Source organism: Rhinoderma darwinii, chromosome 7, assembly GCF_050947455.1.
Source record: "Rhinoderma darwinii isolate aRhiDar2 chromosome 7, aRhiDar2.hap1, whole genome shotgun sequence".
Classification (NCBI taxonomy): Eukaryota; Metazoa; Chordata; class Amphibia; order Anura; family Rhinodermatidae; genus Rhinoderma; species Rhinoderma darwinii.
The window spans coordinates 39,107,522-39,124,941 of NC_134693.1; the positions used below are offsets into that span (position 1 = coordinate 39,107,522).

General features: G+C 41.7%; 1 protein-coding gene across 1 annotated transcript in view; it reads left to right on the forward strand.

Moving 5' to 3' along the window:
- Positions 1-16,105, forward strand: part of DIPK1A (divergent protein kinase domain 1A) — a 129,902-nt gene extending 113,797 nt beyond the window's left edge. Inside the window, exon 6 of the mRNA XM_075832189.1 lies at positions 14,654-16,105. Coding sequence (XP_075688304.1) covers positions 14,654-15,466 — 813 coding nt within the window. The 3' untranslated portion in view covers positions 15,467-16,105. The remainder of the gene's footprint in view (positions 1-14,653) is intronic.
- Positions 16,106-17,420: the final 1,315 nt, after the last annotated feature.

Consider the following 17,420-nt stretch of genomic DNA (forward strand, 5'->3'; position numbering starts at 1 on the left):
AAACACACTACGAGAATACCAAAATTACCACCATTAGTTCCATTCTGCTATTACCCCTACTAATGTGTCTGCTGTGATGATCAGTGCCCCCCAATACTGTACAGCAGTAAAAGACCATGCCTCATAGTAAATAGTTCCATGCACATAGTGCCCCACAGTAATTAGTACCATACAGATAGTGGCCATACAGCAACTGCCCCTTTAAAGTGACCTACAATGAATAGTGCCATACAAATTGTGCACCATAGTAAATAGTGCCGCCATTACGATATTGTACCATACAGATAGTGTACCCCTAAGTGCCCCATATAACATTTTGCTACGTATAGTTTCCCTATATAAAGTTGTGCCGTAAATGGTACCACATGTATATCTGTGCCTTGTAGAGAGTGGACCAAAAACGAAACCTATCCTCATTCCCACGAAGAGTCCAGTGCTACCACTACTTGACCACTGTCCGACAGTCAGCCTTACGCTGGCTGGCATGATGAAATCATCGCATCAAGTCATGCAGCATGCGGCCTCCCTCCTTAGACCCAAAAATGAATACATACCTCATGCTAGGCACTGACATTAAATCAGACCCCATGCCAGACCCCTAAATTAAATCAGACCTCAGATCAAACCAAAAAAATAAATAATTCAGACCCCTCTTTATACTTACCTCATCTGGCTTCTTTCTATCACAGGGCAGCGCTGTGTGCAGCAGCGCATGCAAGGTCCTGATGCTGGTCAGTGTTAGCATCTTGTACGCCATGCCCCTCTGATTGAGGGCTTGCATTTAAAAAATGTATATAGCTAGATTTATTCATTTTTTTAACGTGTGCCAACGTCATCCCCATCTGAGCGCCACCCTAGGCACTGAGCCTCCAGTGCCTAGAGCAAAATTTGTCCCTTGGAGGATGGAGAGGTGAAATAACCATGTGTTCAGTGTACGGGACGACACACAAGCAGGAGATAAACAGCAGGAGTGTGTCCTGTTACATCATGTGAAAGTGGCTTACAGAGATATTCCAGCTACAGACAGCAAATTAGTAAGTCCACGAGCTACGCTGTCTTCTCCATGGTCGAGAATCACACGCGTCAGCCGGATCACAGAGCGGTATAATGGGGTTTAAGGGGCCCTGTACTAGAGATAGGTGTGGGTCCCAGGGATGGGACCTGCATCTATCTGACATTTATGACATATCCTAAAAGCCTATAAGAAAAAAAAGAGTCTATGAACCACCAGTTTCAATGTAAAAGATATAAAAACTCATTAAAAACAGAGATGATTGCCACAGTATTGAAAAATGGATGCCAGGCAGTAAATAAGCTATGCAGAATTGGGAACGATGTTACATGTGTCCGTTTATATACAATGCGTTACATGAGCCTAGTTAGAAACACATTTTTAACATGATGACTGAAATCCCAATGAATCCACCTCTGATTCAGTGATCATGGGAAGCCGATCTATGTTAATATCACAATATAACTATCCATCAGACATCCCCAACATACACTATACATTACAAATATGATTCTTTGCTGATGATGGGGTGGGGGATTTTGCTTTTCCTCCATATTGGTTTTGTATTTATGGCATATCCTGTGGATATGTCATAATTGTCCCTGATGGTAAAACCCCTTTAAGATAAGCATAAAAAGATTAAATTATGTTGCTAAACCAGAGATTGCTGCAGCCGGAGAAAGACCTTTGCAGTTTATGATCACTTCTGGAAAATTGCCTCCCCAGCTGCACCTCGCCAACAATTGGCGCTTCACTGGTGATGCCTGCCTCACAGTTTGAGAAGATCTGTTATAGAGTAATCTTCAGGCATAATTTTTTGTTGGCTGCTGAATTTAAACCGGTCATGAGAACCACTAATAATAGAATACTTTCTTTATATTTTATGTACTTCTCAACTAAAAAGCCCAGAGAACATGACCTGATGCTAGTGCTGGTCACACATGGTGAAACGACTCATGGACACTTTTGGTTGGTGAGACCTCTTCCTGTTCTCAGACCTCCCCTGTACTGTTTGCCCAGCAGGAGTCCAAGCTTTGTTTTTCTATAAGACTATAAGATTGTAAATGGGTTTTCTAAGTTTCGGTTCACACAGAGTATTTGACGCTGATATTGACGCAGAAACCGTGTCTGAATCTGCGCCAAAAAATGGCCCAAATCGTCCCCCATTGATTTCAATCTGAGGCAAAGTTATTTCTTTCCCGGCAGCTTTTGGCTGCTCCCGGGGAAAAAAAAAAGCGGCATGCTCGTTCTTTGAGTGGTTTCCACCTCTGATATTTCATTGAATACAATAGGTAGCAGAAAAAAAAACACTGGCGCTCGTTTCTGAGCATTTCTTGTCACGTCCGTGGGCAAAAAATGCGGAAGACAAAAGTTAAACTTAAAACAAGGCTGGCAGTTCAAAATTTCTGGAATTTCTGGAATTTTAAGGTGATTTTATTTCTTCCTGCAAAAAACTATGTGAACTAGGCCTAAGAGTTTTCTTTTCAGATTCACCGAGTCCTGGCAGCAGCAGCAACCTTTCTCTCCACCGTTCGTTGTCCTTTGATTCTAGGTGAGCACCTAATTGGACTTCGGGATTTTGCATCCTCTTACCTCTGGTAATCTACACTATGTGGCGCCGTGTTTTGTGTCTCTTATCTTTTCAGATTCAAAATGGTAACATAATGTACTTTCCAATATACTCGCCTTGCTGTTTTTATACTGTTCCCTGCTGCTCAGTGTGTCTGCTGTTTTTCATGTAATAAACTTTACTTTAAGAGCACCATACAGTATAACAAAGGGATAAATATTCTTACCTTTTACCCACTGTGTAGTAAATAACTTATTTTCATCTCCAATTTGTACTTTCCTGTCTGTGTATCAGCCTAAGGACCCTGTAGATCAATTTTGAATTCCTTTCAATAACGGCATGATTTGCTACACACCGCAATAGAGCAATTTTAGTCCTGGAGTACTGCGATCTCCCATGGTGGCAACTGATTGAGGAAACCATTTCTCTTATTGCCACCAGAGGTTTAACCCCTTCAGGACCGAGCTCATTTTGGCCTTCAGGACCAGACCCATTTTTACAAATCTGACATGTGTCTCTTTATGTGGTAATAACTCCGGAATGCTTTTACCGATCCAAGCGATTCTGAGATTGTTTTCTCGTGACATATTGTACTTTATGGTAGTGAAAAAATTTGGTCGATAAATTGAATATTTATTTGTGAAAAACACCAAGATTTAGAGAAAATTTGCAAAAATTAGCATTTTTCTAAATTTAAATGTATCTGCTTGTAGAACAGATGGTTATACCACCCAAAATAGCTACTATTTCACATATCCCATATGTCTACTTTATGTTTGCATCGTTTTTTGAACGTCCTTTTATTTTTCTAGGACATTACAAGACATAGAACTTTCTCAGCAATTTCCTACATTTTCAAGAAAATTTCAAAAGGCTATTTTTTCAGGGACCAGTTCAGTTGTGAAGTGGCTTTGAGGGCCTTAAATATTAGAAAGTCCCCATAAATCACCCCATTTTGAAAACTGCACCCCTCAATGTATTCAAAACAGCATTCAGAAAGTGTTTTAACCCTTTTAACCATTTCACAGGAATTAAAATAAAGTAGAAGGGAAATTTACAAATTTCATATTTTTTGCCAAAATTCATTTGTAATACATTTTTTTCTGTAACACAGAAGGTTTTACCCAAGAAACGCAACTCAATATTTATTGCCCAGATTCTGCAGTTTTTAGAAATATCCCACATGTGGCCCTACTGCGCTACTGGACTGAAGCAAAGGCCTCAGAAGCAAAGTAGCACCTAGTGGATTTTGGGGCCTCCTTTTTGTAGAATATATTTTAGGCACCATGTCCAGTTTGAAGAGGTCTTGTGGTGCCAAAACAGTGGAAAACTCCCAAAAGTGGCCCCATTTTGGAAACTACACCCCTCAAGGAATTTATCTAGGGGTATAGTTAGCATTTTGATCCAACAGTTTTTTTGCTAAATTTAATGGAATTAGTCTTTGAAAATGAAAATCTACTTTGTTTCTGAAAAAACATAGAATTTTCTAATTTTTACAAGGGATAAAGGAGAAAAAGCCCCCCAACATTTGTAAAGCAATTTCTGCCGATTATGGCAATACCCCATATGTCGTAATAAACGGTTGTTTAGACCCATGCCAAAGCTCAGAAGGGAAGGAGCGACATTTGGATTTTGGAGCGCAGATTTTGCTGGAATTGTTTTTGGTGCCATGTCGCGTTGGCAACGCACTGGAGGGACCAAAACAGTAGAAACCCCCAAAAGTGACCCCATTTTGGAAACTACACCCCTCAAGGAAGTTTTTTAAGGGTATAGTTAACATTTTGACCCCACAGGTTTTTTGCTGAATTTATTAGAATTAGTTTGTGAAGATGAAAATCGACTTTGTTTCTGAAAAAACATAGAATTTTCTAATTTTTAAAAGGAATAAAGGAGAAAAAGCACCCCAACATTTGTAAAGCTATTTCTCCCGATTACGGCAATACCCCACATGTGGTCATAAACGGCTGTTTAGACCCACAGAAGGGCTCAGAAGGGAAGAAGTGCCATTTGGAGCGCAGATATTGTTGGAATGGTTTTCGGTGCCATGTCGTGTTTTCAAGGCCCTGGAGGGACCAAAACAGTAGAAACCCCCAAAAGTGACCCCATTTTGAAAACTGCACCCCTAAGGTATTCACCTAGTGGTTTATTGAGTGTTTGTACCGCTAGGTTTTCATAGCCAGAATCAGGGGCGTAGCTAGAGGCTCATGGGCCCCGATGCAAAAATTCTTACTGGGCCCCCCCCTCCCACCGCAAACTTCTCATGGCCGACGGTCCGCAGCTTTCAGCTGCATCGCTGGGTCTCCTAAGTGACCCAACAATGCAGCACTAGCAGCCGGGGCGTCACTAAGGCTGGGTTCACACACCCTATTTACGGACATAATTCGGGCGTTTTAGCATTGAATTACGTCCGAAAATGCGGCTCAAAAGCGTTGGCAAACATCTGCCCATTCATTTGAATGGGTCTTACGATGTTCTGTGTCGACGGTCTTTTTTTTTTACGCGCCGCTGTCAAAAGGCGGCGCGTAAAAAAGACGCCCGCGTCAAAGAAGTGCCTGTCACTTCTTCAGACGTAAATGGAGCCGTTTTCCATGGACTCCATAGAAAAACAGCTCCAATTGCGTCCGTAATGGACGCAGCAAAAGACGCCTGCACATGCCATTACGGCTGAAATTATGGTGCTGTTTTCTCCTGAAAACAGTACCGTAATTTAAGCCGTAACAGACGCTGCCGTGTGAACATACCCTCAGGGCTTAAAATGTCAGGGAAATAGCCCCAATACATATGTGTCCGCCCCAAAAAAAGTGTGTATATGAGACAGCATAGCATATCTATAGCACTACGACCCTATAAACTATGGATAGGATTAGATACAGTGGCTCAGCAGACAGTATCACACATGATAGGATTAGATACAGTGGCTGAGCAGACAGTATCACACATGATAGGATTAGATACAGTGGCTGAGCAGACCGTATCACACATGATAGGATTAGATACAGTGGCCCAGCAGACAGTATCACACATGATAGGATTAGATACAGTGGCTCAGCAGACAGTACCACACATGATAGGATTAGATACAGTGGCTCAGAAGGCAGTATCACACATGATAGGATTAGATACAGTGGCTCAGCAGACAGTATCACACATGATCGGATTAGATATAGTGCCCAGCAGACAGTATCACACATGATAGGATTAGATACAGGGTCCAGCAGACAGTATCACACATGATTGGATTAGATACACAGCTCAGCAGACAGTATCACACATGATTGGATTAGATACAGGGCCCAGCTCGCTGACATTGCGGCTCCAGCGCTGGACCCGGGATAGGTAAGAATAATAATTTTGCTTCTTTATGTGTTACTGATTATTTTTGTGTGTTTGTGTTTTTTTTTACAGGTTCAGTTGTTGGACTTCGGATTTGAGGACTTCAATGACGGCGGTTTTTTTATTCTCAATAAAATGGTTAATGAGGGTTGTGTTTTTTTATCTCAATGAAATATTTTTTCTATGTGCTTGTATCTTTTTAAACTTTATTATCACCGCATTAGTAATGGCCGCTGGCTGATTGACAACCTCCATTACTAAGGCGAGGCTTAATGTTAGCCGGTGCAGAGGCTACACTAACCCCCATTATTACCCCGGTACCCACCGCCACCAGGAGCACTGGGAAGAGCCGGGTACGAACAAGTACCCGACCATCTGTAGTGACGGGCAGGCACCGGGGTGGCTGCAGGCTGGTAGTATTAGGCTGGGGAAGGCCAAAAACAGTGGCCCTTCCCACCCTTGTAATGCTGCCTGCTGCTGCTGTGTTGCATCTGGCTGGTTATGAAAATTGGGGGGGACCCCACATCGTTCTTTCCAATTATTTTTTATTAATGATGTGGGTTCCCCCCCATTTTTCATAACCAGCCAGATACAATAAAGCAGCAGCAGGCAGCATCACCAGGGTAGGAAGGGCCACTGTTTTTGGCCTTTCCCCTCCTGATAATACCAGCCTGCGGCCACCCCAGTGGCCGTCCATCACTACAGATGGTCAAGTACTGGATCGTACCCGGCTCTTCCCAGCACCCCTGGTGGCGGTGGGTACCGGGGTAATAAAGGTGGTTAGTGTTAGCCTCTACACCGGCTAACACTAAGCCCCGCCTTAGCAATGGATGCTGTCAATCAGCCGGCGGCCATTACTAAGGCGGTAGTAATATAGTTTAAAAAAAAACAACAAGACATAGAAAAAATATTTTATTGAAATTAAAAAAAAAAACACACACAACCCTCATTAACCATTTTATTGATAACAAAGAAAAAAGCCATCATCGAAGTAGTCCTGGAATCCGCCGTAGTCCAACGACCGAACCTGTAAGAAAACACACAAAAAATGATTAGTAACACGTGTGTTAGGCTTAGATACAGGGCCCATGTGTGATACTGTCTGTGGGACCCTGTATCTAAGCCTACCACAATGTAGGCTTAGATACAGGGTCCAGCAGACAGTAATCTTATACAGTATAAGATTACTGTGTGCTGGGGCCCTGTATCTAAACCGACAGTGTGGTAGGCTTAGATACAGGGTCCCACAGACAGGATCACACATGGGCCATGTATCTAAGCCTAACATGTGATTGTCTTAGATACAGGGCCCAGCAAACAGGATCACACAATCTGTGATCCTGTCTCATGGGCCCTCTAAGCCTGCTACATCGTAGGCTTAAAGGGGTTGTCCAGTCCCTAAACATTGATGGCCTTTCCTCAGGATAGGCCATGAATAGCTGATGTGTCTGGGTCCGACTTCCGGGACTTTCCTGGTTCCGGATCGCAGCGGAGGTCCTGACGTCACAGCGCTATGCGCCGTGCACAACATCGAGAGGACAGAACTTCCGCCACGGCTGAAGAGGAAGGTAAGATTAGTTGCCCTGACTGGCGGGGTCCGACTCCCGGGACCCGCCAATCAGCTGTTTTGAAGGGGCCGCAGCACTCGTACGAGAGCTGCTTCCCCTTCATTTCACTACTCGCTCACACTGTGAATCGCCGACACGGATTCACAGTGTGACCGGAATGAAGGGGAGCAGCTCTCGTACGAGTGCTGCGGCCCCTTCAAAACATCTGATTGGGGGGTCCCGGGAGTCGGACCCCGCCAGTCAGGGCAACTAATCTTACCTTCCTCTTCAGCCGCGGCAGAAGTTCTGTCCTCTCGATGTTGTGCGCGGTACATAGCGCTGTGACGTCAGGACCTCCGCTGCGATCCGGAACCAGGAAGGTAAGGTCAGTCTGTTACTATAGTAACAGGGGCCCGCGGCCCGAGTTACTATAGTAACTTTTTATTGATGTGGTGCGGGGGGCTGTGGGCCCCCCTGGCTTCGGGGCCCGGTCGCAATTGCGACCCCTATAGCTACGCCAGTGTAGATATGAGATAAATAGATAGATAGATAGATATGAGATAGATAGATATGAGATAGATATGAGATAGATATGAGATAGATATGAGATAGATAGATAGATATGAGATAGATAGATAGATAGATATGAGATAGATAGATAGATAGATATGAGATAGATAGATATGAGATAGATAGATAGATAGATACTTTGTCTGTTATACTAAACTGTCAGCCCTGAGGTGTGACTGCTCAGCATGACAGACATACATACACACAGTGAAGGGGTTAAGAGCTGGATTACTAGCTGGTACTTACATCTGCTGTGGGGTCAGCAGCTCGTACTGCAGGGGAGCAGCAGACACGCACACCATCTTCTTGCTGTAGCCATTCCTTTCCCTCTGAACAGGTCACGAGGAAGAGGGAAACAGCAAGAAGTGAGCTGATTGGGTGGACAGTACAGTGGGCGGGGCTGGGTCTCGTAAGATGAGTGGATTCATCTATCATTTATTTTCCACACTCTTGTTCCCCCTCCGTGCAATGACTCTCTGACAGCTGAGCAGCCACCAACGCTTTAAGCTACATTGCTGGGTCTCTTCTGTACCACAGCAGGGACCCAGCAATGTAGAGTAATCATTGCAGCGCTAGTGTGGTGAGGGGGGCCTGCGGGCCCCCTAGCTACGGGGCCCGGTCGCAGTTGCGACCGCTGCGACCCCTATAGCTACGCCACTGGCCAGAATCATGGTATTTAGGTGGTAATTTTTTTACCAAATCTATTGTTTTTGGTACATGGTTGCCTTCCACAGCATATTAACCCGTAGAAGTGCATTTGCCAGTGTATGTAACTGTGTCATGCCAACAAAGCAGATGACCAACAAATGTGTCAGTCCACAGCTGTTAACAACAGTTAAAGCAGGGAGAATTTAAATTAGAACTGTATTGGGCTGAAGGGCAATATATTTGAGAACTGGAGGAAAAAAATTAGAACTTGAGCATGTTCACAGGATGAAAGAACAGGGCTTTATAATGTCACTTCTTTTTTTCAAAGGGACTAGTCATACATCTCTTTAGCCCCATCAATCAGTTATAATAATAGGCAAACTCAGTAAAATTATAAAAAAAATATGTATTGAAGGAATATTACATTTATATGAAATGATGCTGTCAAATAAAAATTAAATTTTTATCTCAAGTATGCTATTTCAGTGATTCCAACTGACATTATTTTGAAAACTCTACCCTTCAAGGTATTCATCTAGGGGTATAGTGAGAATTTTGTTAGGGGTTTTTCAAAAATATTTTAATTTTGTGTGACCAATTATAACGTGAAACCACGTAGGTATTTATCTAGGGGTATAGTGAGAATTTTGTTAGGGGTTTTTCAAACATTTTTTAATTTGGTGTGACTAATTATAACGTGAAGCCACTTTAGGTATTCATCCAGGGGTGCAGTAAGAATTTTTAGTTTTGTTTGGGCTTCTTTTAAATTTTGTGGGCAAAAATTATTTGATATAAAATTACTCTGCTTCAAAAATCAATTTAGAATGGCCAATTTGTAAAATAAACGGGTGTATAAATAAAATAATCTAAAACTCAGTGGAGGTATGGTAAATTTTGAAGCATTTATTGATGCATAGGCTTGGCTTTTTGGGGCATGTCTCACACTGGTAGTGTCTTTCCTAATGCCTTTTTTGGAACACACCCGACATCTTTTCTGGGATCTTGTTTTCTTGTCAGTGGGGGGATTTACTGAGGGAAAGTGCTGGCCTGGGATTATACGGCAACTATAATCTCCCAAAGAAGTGCCCTCGCCTCCTGGGTTGTCAAACAAAAGGGCCTTGATTATTGTCTCCTGAAATTGGAGAAATGTGTTTCGATTGCCTGCGTATCTGGACACCACAAATGCGTTATACATTGCCATTTGGGTGAGGTGGACTGCCAGCTTCTTGTACCAGGTCTTACTTTTACGCATGGCACTATACGGCTTTATGACCTGATCAGATAGATCCACCCCACCCATAAAGCGGTTATAATCCAGTACACAGGCAGGCTTGGAAGTTGTGGTGCTGGAGCCACGAACTGGAACATTGATGCTGCTATCCTTATGGATGCTAGTTAGAATGTGGACATCTTTCTTGTCCCTATATTTCACTAGCAACATGTTGTCACTGCACATTGCTTTGCTTTCCCCTTTTGGCAAAGTCTGGCCCAGGAGGGTTTTGGGGAGGCCCTTAGAAATTTTTTTGATTGTGCCACAGGCCACTGTCGCTCTTGCCAAAAGGCACTTATGGAGAGGGATGCTGTTATAAAAATTGTCTATATAGACATGATATCCCTGGCCAAGTAGCGGGTGTACAAGATCCCACACAATTTTTCCGCTGACAGTAAGGGAAGGGGGGCACTCTGGGGGATCGATTTTGGAATCCCTTCCCTCATAAATCCGGAAACAATGGGTGTACCCGGTGGAACTTTCACAGATCTTATAGAGCTTTATTCCATACCGGGCCCTTTTATTTGGGAGGTATTGACGGAAGTGGAGCCTTCCCTTAAAACTGACGAGAGACTCGTCGACCGCAATATTTTTATCTGGGGTGTAGATTTGGGCAAATTTTAAATTCAAATGATTTATGACAGGCCTTATTTTAAATAAACGGTCATAATTTGGATCATTGGGGGGTGGGCAGCGGGTATTATCTGCGTAATGCAGAAATTTGAGGACGACCTCAAATCTTCTTCTGGTCATAATGGTGCCATAAAGGGGGGTATAATATAGGACATCCGATGACCAGTAGTCCCTAATGCTGGGTTTCTTTATGAGGCCCATATTCAGTAACAGGCCCCAAAATTTGCAAAGCTCCTCAGAGTTTGTGGGGGTCCAATTTTGGTCTTTGGCATAGTAGGATGTGGGATTGTTGGCGAGAAATTGTTCCGCATATAAATTAGTCTGTTTGACCATTAAATTTATAAATTCAGCGGAGAAAAATAATTTAAAAAAATCGAACTCTCCAAACCCCGTGGTCTCCACTTGGATTCCCGAGGATGCTGTGAAGTCGGGAACCTGGGGGGCATAACTTGTAGCAGGCATCCATATCGCCTCACTATCGGGGGGGTCAGAACCAGCAACTCTTCTGTGCTGCTGGGGGGGCTCATCAGACTCGCTAGACGAAGATGATGTCAGCACGAACTCCATTTCATCTTCGCTAGCAGAGTCTGTATCTGAGCACAGCATAGCGTACGCCTCCTCTGGGCTATAAAATTTCTGTGCCATATTGTAGAAATGGACACTACAATGTAACAGCTCTAATTTTATTGTAACCCTAAAATGTAACTGTCACTAAGAAAAAAAAAATTTTTTTAGAATTTTTTTTTTTTATATATTTTTTTTGTATTTTTTTTTTTTTATTAACTGGAAACAAACTGGCGCTCTCAAAAACGTAGGAGCGGGATGGAACGGACTGGGTCACTGCGTAAAACTGTGACTGTATGTGGCACGGCAACAGTGAATGGTTGCGATCTGTGTGTATCGGACTGGACGCTGACACGGATCAATGTTCTCTCGCTGGGCAGTGAGGGGACGATCTGGGGGTATTTAGGCTATTGCCTAACGTAATATGGCGCAGTATTTTCACTGGGGTAATGGGTGGGCGATTTGGGGATTATTTTCTAACTACTGGGACAGGAGAGATCTGAGGAGATCTGGGAGGATCTGGGGAGATCTAGAAGAGATCTTTATTCACTGTATTTTAACTTTTTCTGTCTGACAAGGCTTCACACGACGACTCTCACAAGCTCTTTGACAGAAATGAGCTTGTCAGAGTCGGCGATGAGGAGAATTCTCTGTGTTTTGTTTACATATGCTGTGATTGGTCATTCATTTTTGAATGACCAATCACAGCCATCGACGTCACAGGACCACTTTGATTGGTCCTGTACCGGCGAGCAGCAAGTGTTAGTTGCTACTCGCCGCCGTGATCTGCCTGCTGTCACCATGTCAAGTGACATGGTGACAGTTTATCGTCTGGACGTAACTGTACGTGATAATGCGGGAATGCACCGCAGATTATGACGTACATTAACGTGATCCGGCGGGAAGGGGTTAATCAAGAACCTAACAGCATGGAATCCAATGTAGACCACCCACTAAATTACACCTGGGGAGCAGATGATAGGTGATTGCTATGGGAAGGGAGGGCCATTATTAAAAGCAAATAGCGCCTTTGAATATTCACATTTGAAGCCATACTGGTAAATGAGATCATCTAGAAAAGGTTAGTTAGGTCCCTATTTGTGGTGCAGTACTCAATTACCCCCCACCACCAAGAGAATAAAATTGTATAATTTTTAAATTCATGAAAATTAATGAGACCGAATTATAGTTAGCTCTTGGGTGTTTTTAACCCCTTCCCCCTGCTTGCATTCTGGGCCCTAATGTCCAAGCCATTTTTTACATTTTTCCATTGTCACATTCGAAGTGCTGTAACTTTTTTATTTTTGCGTCGGCATAGCTGTATAAGGTCTTGTTTTTTGCGGGACGACTTGCAGTTTTTATTGGTACCATTTGAGAGTAGATGCGACTTTTTGATCACTTTTTATCACATTTTTTTTAAGTCAGGATTAACAGAAAACAGCAATTTTTCCATTGTTTTTTATTTTATTTTTTACGCCGTTCACAGTGCTGGTTAAATAATGCAATAGATTTATAGTCGGGGTCGTTACGGACGCGGCGATACCAAATATGTGTAACTTTTTTGCTTTATTGTAGTAAAGCAGTTTGTAAGGGGAAAAAGTGTTTTTTTCATTTTTTTTGTTTCACTTTTTTTTTAAAATTAACTTTATTAAACTTTTTTACTAGTCCCACTAGGGGACTTCACTATCCTCCGATCGCTATTATAATACACTGCAATACTTTTGTATTGCAGTGTATTACTGCCTGTCCGTTTAAAACGGACAGGCATCTGCTAGGTCATGCCTCCGGCATGATCTAGCAGGCATTCGCTGCAGGCAGACCTGGGGGTCTTTATTAGACCCCCGGCTGCCATAGAAGACACAGACACTCGGCGATTTTATCGCCGGGTGTCAGTGAGATGAGAGGGAGCTCCCTCTCTCCAAAACCATTCAGATGCGGTGCTCGCTATTGTGCACCGCATTTGAAGGGTTAAACGGGTGAGATCGATACTAATATCGATCTCACCCGGCAGAGCAGGGCCGCCCCCAGCCCTCAGCTACCTCTGGCAGCCGAGAGCAGGGAGATTTCACGGCTCCCTGCTCTGTTTACTTTATTCTACAGCAGCGACGTAGAATAGCGGCGCTCTAGAATAAAGCCCACTAATGACCGCCGTAAAAAGGCGTATCGGCGGTCATTAAGGGGTTAATAACCGGATATAGCTGTGTTGGTTCTCCATAATATTATTATTATTACTATTTTTTTTGTTAGTGTGTGTGATTGGTTGTATTTTTTGCAGTGTGAGTTATGATCAGTACCTTGTGTAGTTTAATTCTGCAAAACAAATTGTTGTCCCTAAAAGGTTGTGATATGATCAGTCCAGGTAGGCTTGCCCAGCTGTGTAATGGTGGAAGTGGAGGGCAAGTATGCCTCAGTTCCTAGGTAGTGTTGAAATTGGTGGGGCTTTCTAAGTGTATTTAAGTTATGTCTCTTGTCAAAAAATAGTGATTGAAACCAAATTTTTTTTTTTAAGTGTATTTGGATGTTTTTAATTTCATAGTACTAAGGTAACAAAACGTACTCCGCTTTACATGTGGACAACTAGATGCAGAGGCGTAGCTATAGGGTATACTTGTAGCAGTTGCACCAAGGCCCTGGAGCTTGAGGGACCCACACACCCCTTTGGCACATAAAAAGGCACCAGTATTAAAAATGGCACATGGTAGATGAGGCTTTAATACAGCATTTGCTTTGGAACCCAGGATCTTCAAGTTACAGTTCTGTCTAGATGTCAATTGTAAAATAGAGTTTACATGTGAACCTACACTTTGAATTAGAGGACAACCTTATACACTGTATAATAACCTAAATTCTCAATTGTATATACGTATCTTATATTCTAGAGTTGACACTATTTGTTTAGAGGAACACTAGACCTAGACCGGTTTGTTTGTTTGTTTGTTTGTTTGTTTGTTTGTTTCAGGAGCATGCAGACTAAGTCTTGTAGAAATCCTGCAGAGAACACAAAGGTTACTTTCCTTCTGATCTGTTCCATTTATGGCCGGGGAATGGCTGAGGGGTGGGGCTTAACCATATTTTTTGTCCTACTGCAGACAGGGCAGAGGGGGAGGCTCCTGCTTCAGACAGTTGTCTTACAGCAAGACACAGACCAGTGAGCTTGGCTTTTCTTTTTCTTGTTCCTGTTGAACTACTGTGGTGGCCTTTTTGTTTTGTAAGAGTGCATTGTGGTTTAAAAATGTACCGCATTCAAAGATGTGATAGTTTTGCCTGTTCGCTGAAGGACCTGATTATAACTGCTATATCCACCTCCACAAAGAATATGTTTTCGTGCATTGATATATCCAATGAGTATTGCTAATTTTTTATTATATAAAAGGTATATACATTTATTATTAGATTCTGCTGGTGCAAGCACGTACCCATAAATATACTTATTGGTATTTTCAGTTTCAAGAAAAATGGCTTTATTACATTATTCAAAGTAAACTTTTTTTCTGTGTTTTTTTCAGACTAAATTAGGTGACCAAGGTAATCTCCGTGAGCTAGTAAACCTTATCTTAGCAGCTGCAGATGGCAATAAAGACGGCCACGTGTCCCTTCCTGAGGCCAAATCTGCATGGGCTCTTCTGCAACTCAATGAGTTTTTGCTGATGGTAATCCTTCAAGACAAGGAGCACACCCCAAAATTACTGGGGTTCTGTGGGGATCTATACATAACAGAGCGTGTACCATACACCTCACTTTATGGAATAAGTCTACCATGGATCTTTGAAATATTTGTTCCTCAAGGACTGCGAAAAAGGATGGACCAGTGGTTCACCCCATCATGGCCTAGGAAGGCGAAGATAGTTATAGGTCTTCTTGAATTTGTAGAAGATATTTTTCATGGACCGTATGGAAATTTTCTTATGTGTGACACAAGTGCCAAAAACTTTGGTTATAATGACAAGTATGACCTGAAAGTGGTCGACATGAGGAACATTGTCCCAGAGATGCACTTGAAGGACATGATCAAAGATCGAGCTTGTGAGGCGGACTCAGATTGTGTTTATGGTTCTGACTGCAGCACTGTGTGTGACCAAAGCAAAAGGAAATGTACCGCAGATTTAAGTCAACCAAATCTAGCAAAAATATGTCTGTTAGTGAAGGACTACCTACTTCGGGGAAGCCCTTCTGAAATCCGAGAGGAACTAGAGAAGCAAATCTACTCCTGTATTGCCCTGAAAGCTGTTACCAAGAACATGGAGATGCAACATTCATTAATTTTAAACAACTTAAAAGCTCTTTTATGGAAAAAGATCTCGCATACTAATGATTCATAGTGTCCGGGGAAATGTTTCCACTCTCATGCAACAGCAACTGCTGTGTGTGTTGTAAAGTTAAGTTACTTTTATGTAACATTTTTCTTTTCTTTGTTTTTTTTCCCCCCATCTTATAATATCTTCACCTTCATGAATCTGGTGACAATGCAGAAAATCGTATTGCTTCATTAAGCCATTCATGTGTAAATTTTAAAACAAACTGGTGTTCAATTTTATGGTCAACTGGTCATTGACATCAAGTGTCGATTCATAGAATCTTGCTCCAAAGTAACTGGAATCACATGATATGCACTTAAATTGCCTCAAATGTTGGCAAAAACTCGTAATTTATACGGTCATGTCTTATTTGCTACAATGCTGTAAAAAAAAATTGCCTCCTCCTGATGGTGTAACTCAAGGCATTTTATATAACATTAACTATATTATTGTTGTTATGATTTTTAATTTTTTTTTAAATTGCCGGCCAAAAGACCACTTTTGTCATAGTGTGGTTAAATAAAAGCTGCTGTTTTAAAATATGGAATAAAAATGGAGATAACGTTTACTGATAAGTTAGCATGGATGAATTTGCACACTATTGTCCAGATCATAACTAAAAAATAACATCATTAAAATGTGAATCATCAACTGATTACCTAATATATGTTCAGATTGTACTTAATTTTTTTTTGTTTTATATTACGGTTATATTTACAAATATTTAAAGAGATTCTACGCTTTGGACAATCCCTACTTGACAAATTGTTTTCTGGCTGGGAGCCCAGGAATCAGCTTAAATCTGGGGAGAGGGGGGGGGGGGAAACGACAGCAATACCTTTTTTTTTTTTTTTTTTTTTTTTATCGCAATAGATAAAGTCGTTATTAAAATGGAGTAACAATTGTTAAACATTTCAGGATGTAGGCTGCAGTATAGACCTAATAGTTCCATTTTATGGCTAACAATCCTTGGTTATCACAAGCCATAAAGGCAAACACCCAGCACAACAGCAATGTAGTCATTCAGTCTTCCAAGAGAAAAAACAAATAAGACACCTTGTTCCTCATCCAGTGCAATCTTGGAAGGTGAAGACAAGGCCTGATATTCGGAAGGCATAATATTACCACAATCGTTTCTTTGCGGTTTCACAAGAGACCATGAATACAAATTACAAGTATATGAAGCATTCTTACCATAAGAGAATACAAATACAGACCCTGTGTTGATACATTTGCTTTCGTTACACAGGTTTGGTGCAGTACGAATCTCACCAATGACTGATGGCCCTTTTCTGCAAAAAAATCTTGTGCAGAACAGCCATAACTAAAATAGTGTTGGATCCGGTGAATGAATAAATATAATATATATATATATATATATATATATATATATATATATATACACACATGCACACATACAAGAAAAAAGGTTGCAGCACACCAGCAAGGTCCAGTAAAAAAATCAGTGGTTTAATTTGCCCATGTTTAGAGCCAAGCGACGTTTCAGTTCCACCACAAGGTAAGTTTTATTGGGTTCTCATAAAATCCTTTCCAAGAAAGCAGTACATTTTTTTTTAACAATTACACAAGCAATCCGCAACAGATAGGGCATGCTGTGGATAGTTCTGTACCTTGTCCGAAAACATTTTTTTTACTACAACATGTGCATGGAATTTTATAAAGAATTCCCTTCACTTGAATTGAAGTTATCAAAGAAGATGTTGACAGACCTCTGGTACCTTGTCAGCCATTGACTGTAGTTAAACAGGATATAACTGGGAGGTGTTATTTCAAATTATTTTACGCTATTGTTAGCTGTAAGTAATAGGACGTTGGGAAATGTTCTTGTTTTCACGAGGTGTGTGTTTTGTTTTTTTTGAAGGGTGCAAAGCACGATGACTTGTGAAAACATTCCATCCAAAAATGTTAATGTTCTCTGTTTATATGTATTTTGTCAAAGTGGAAACACAACTTTTGC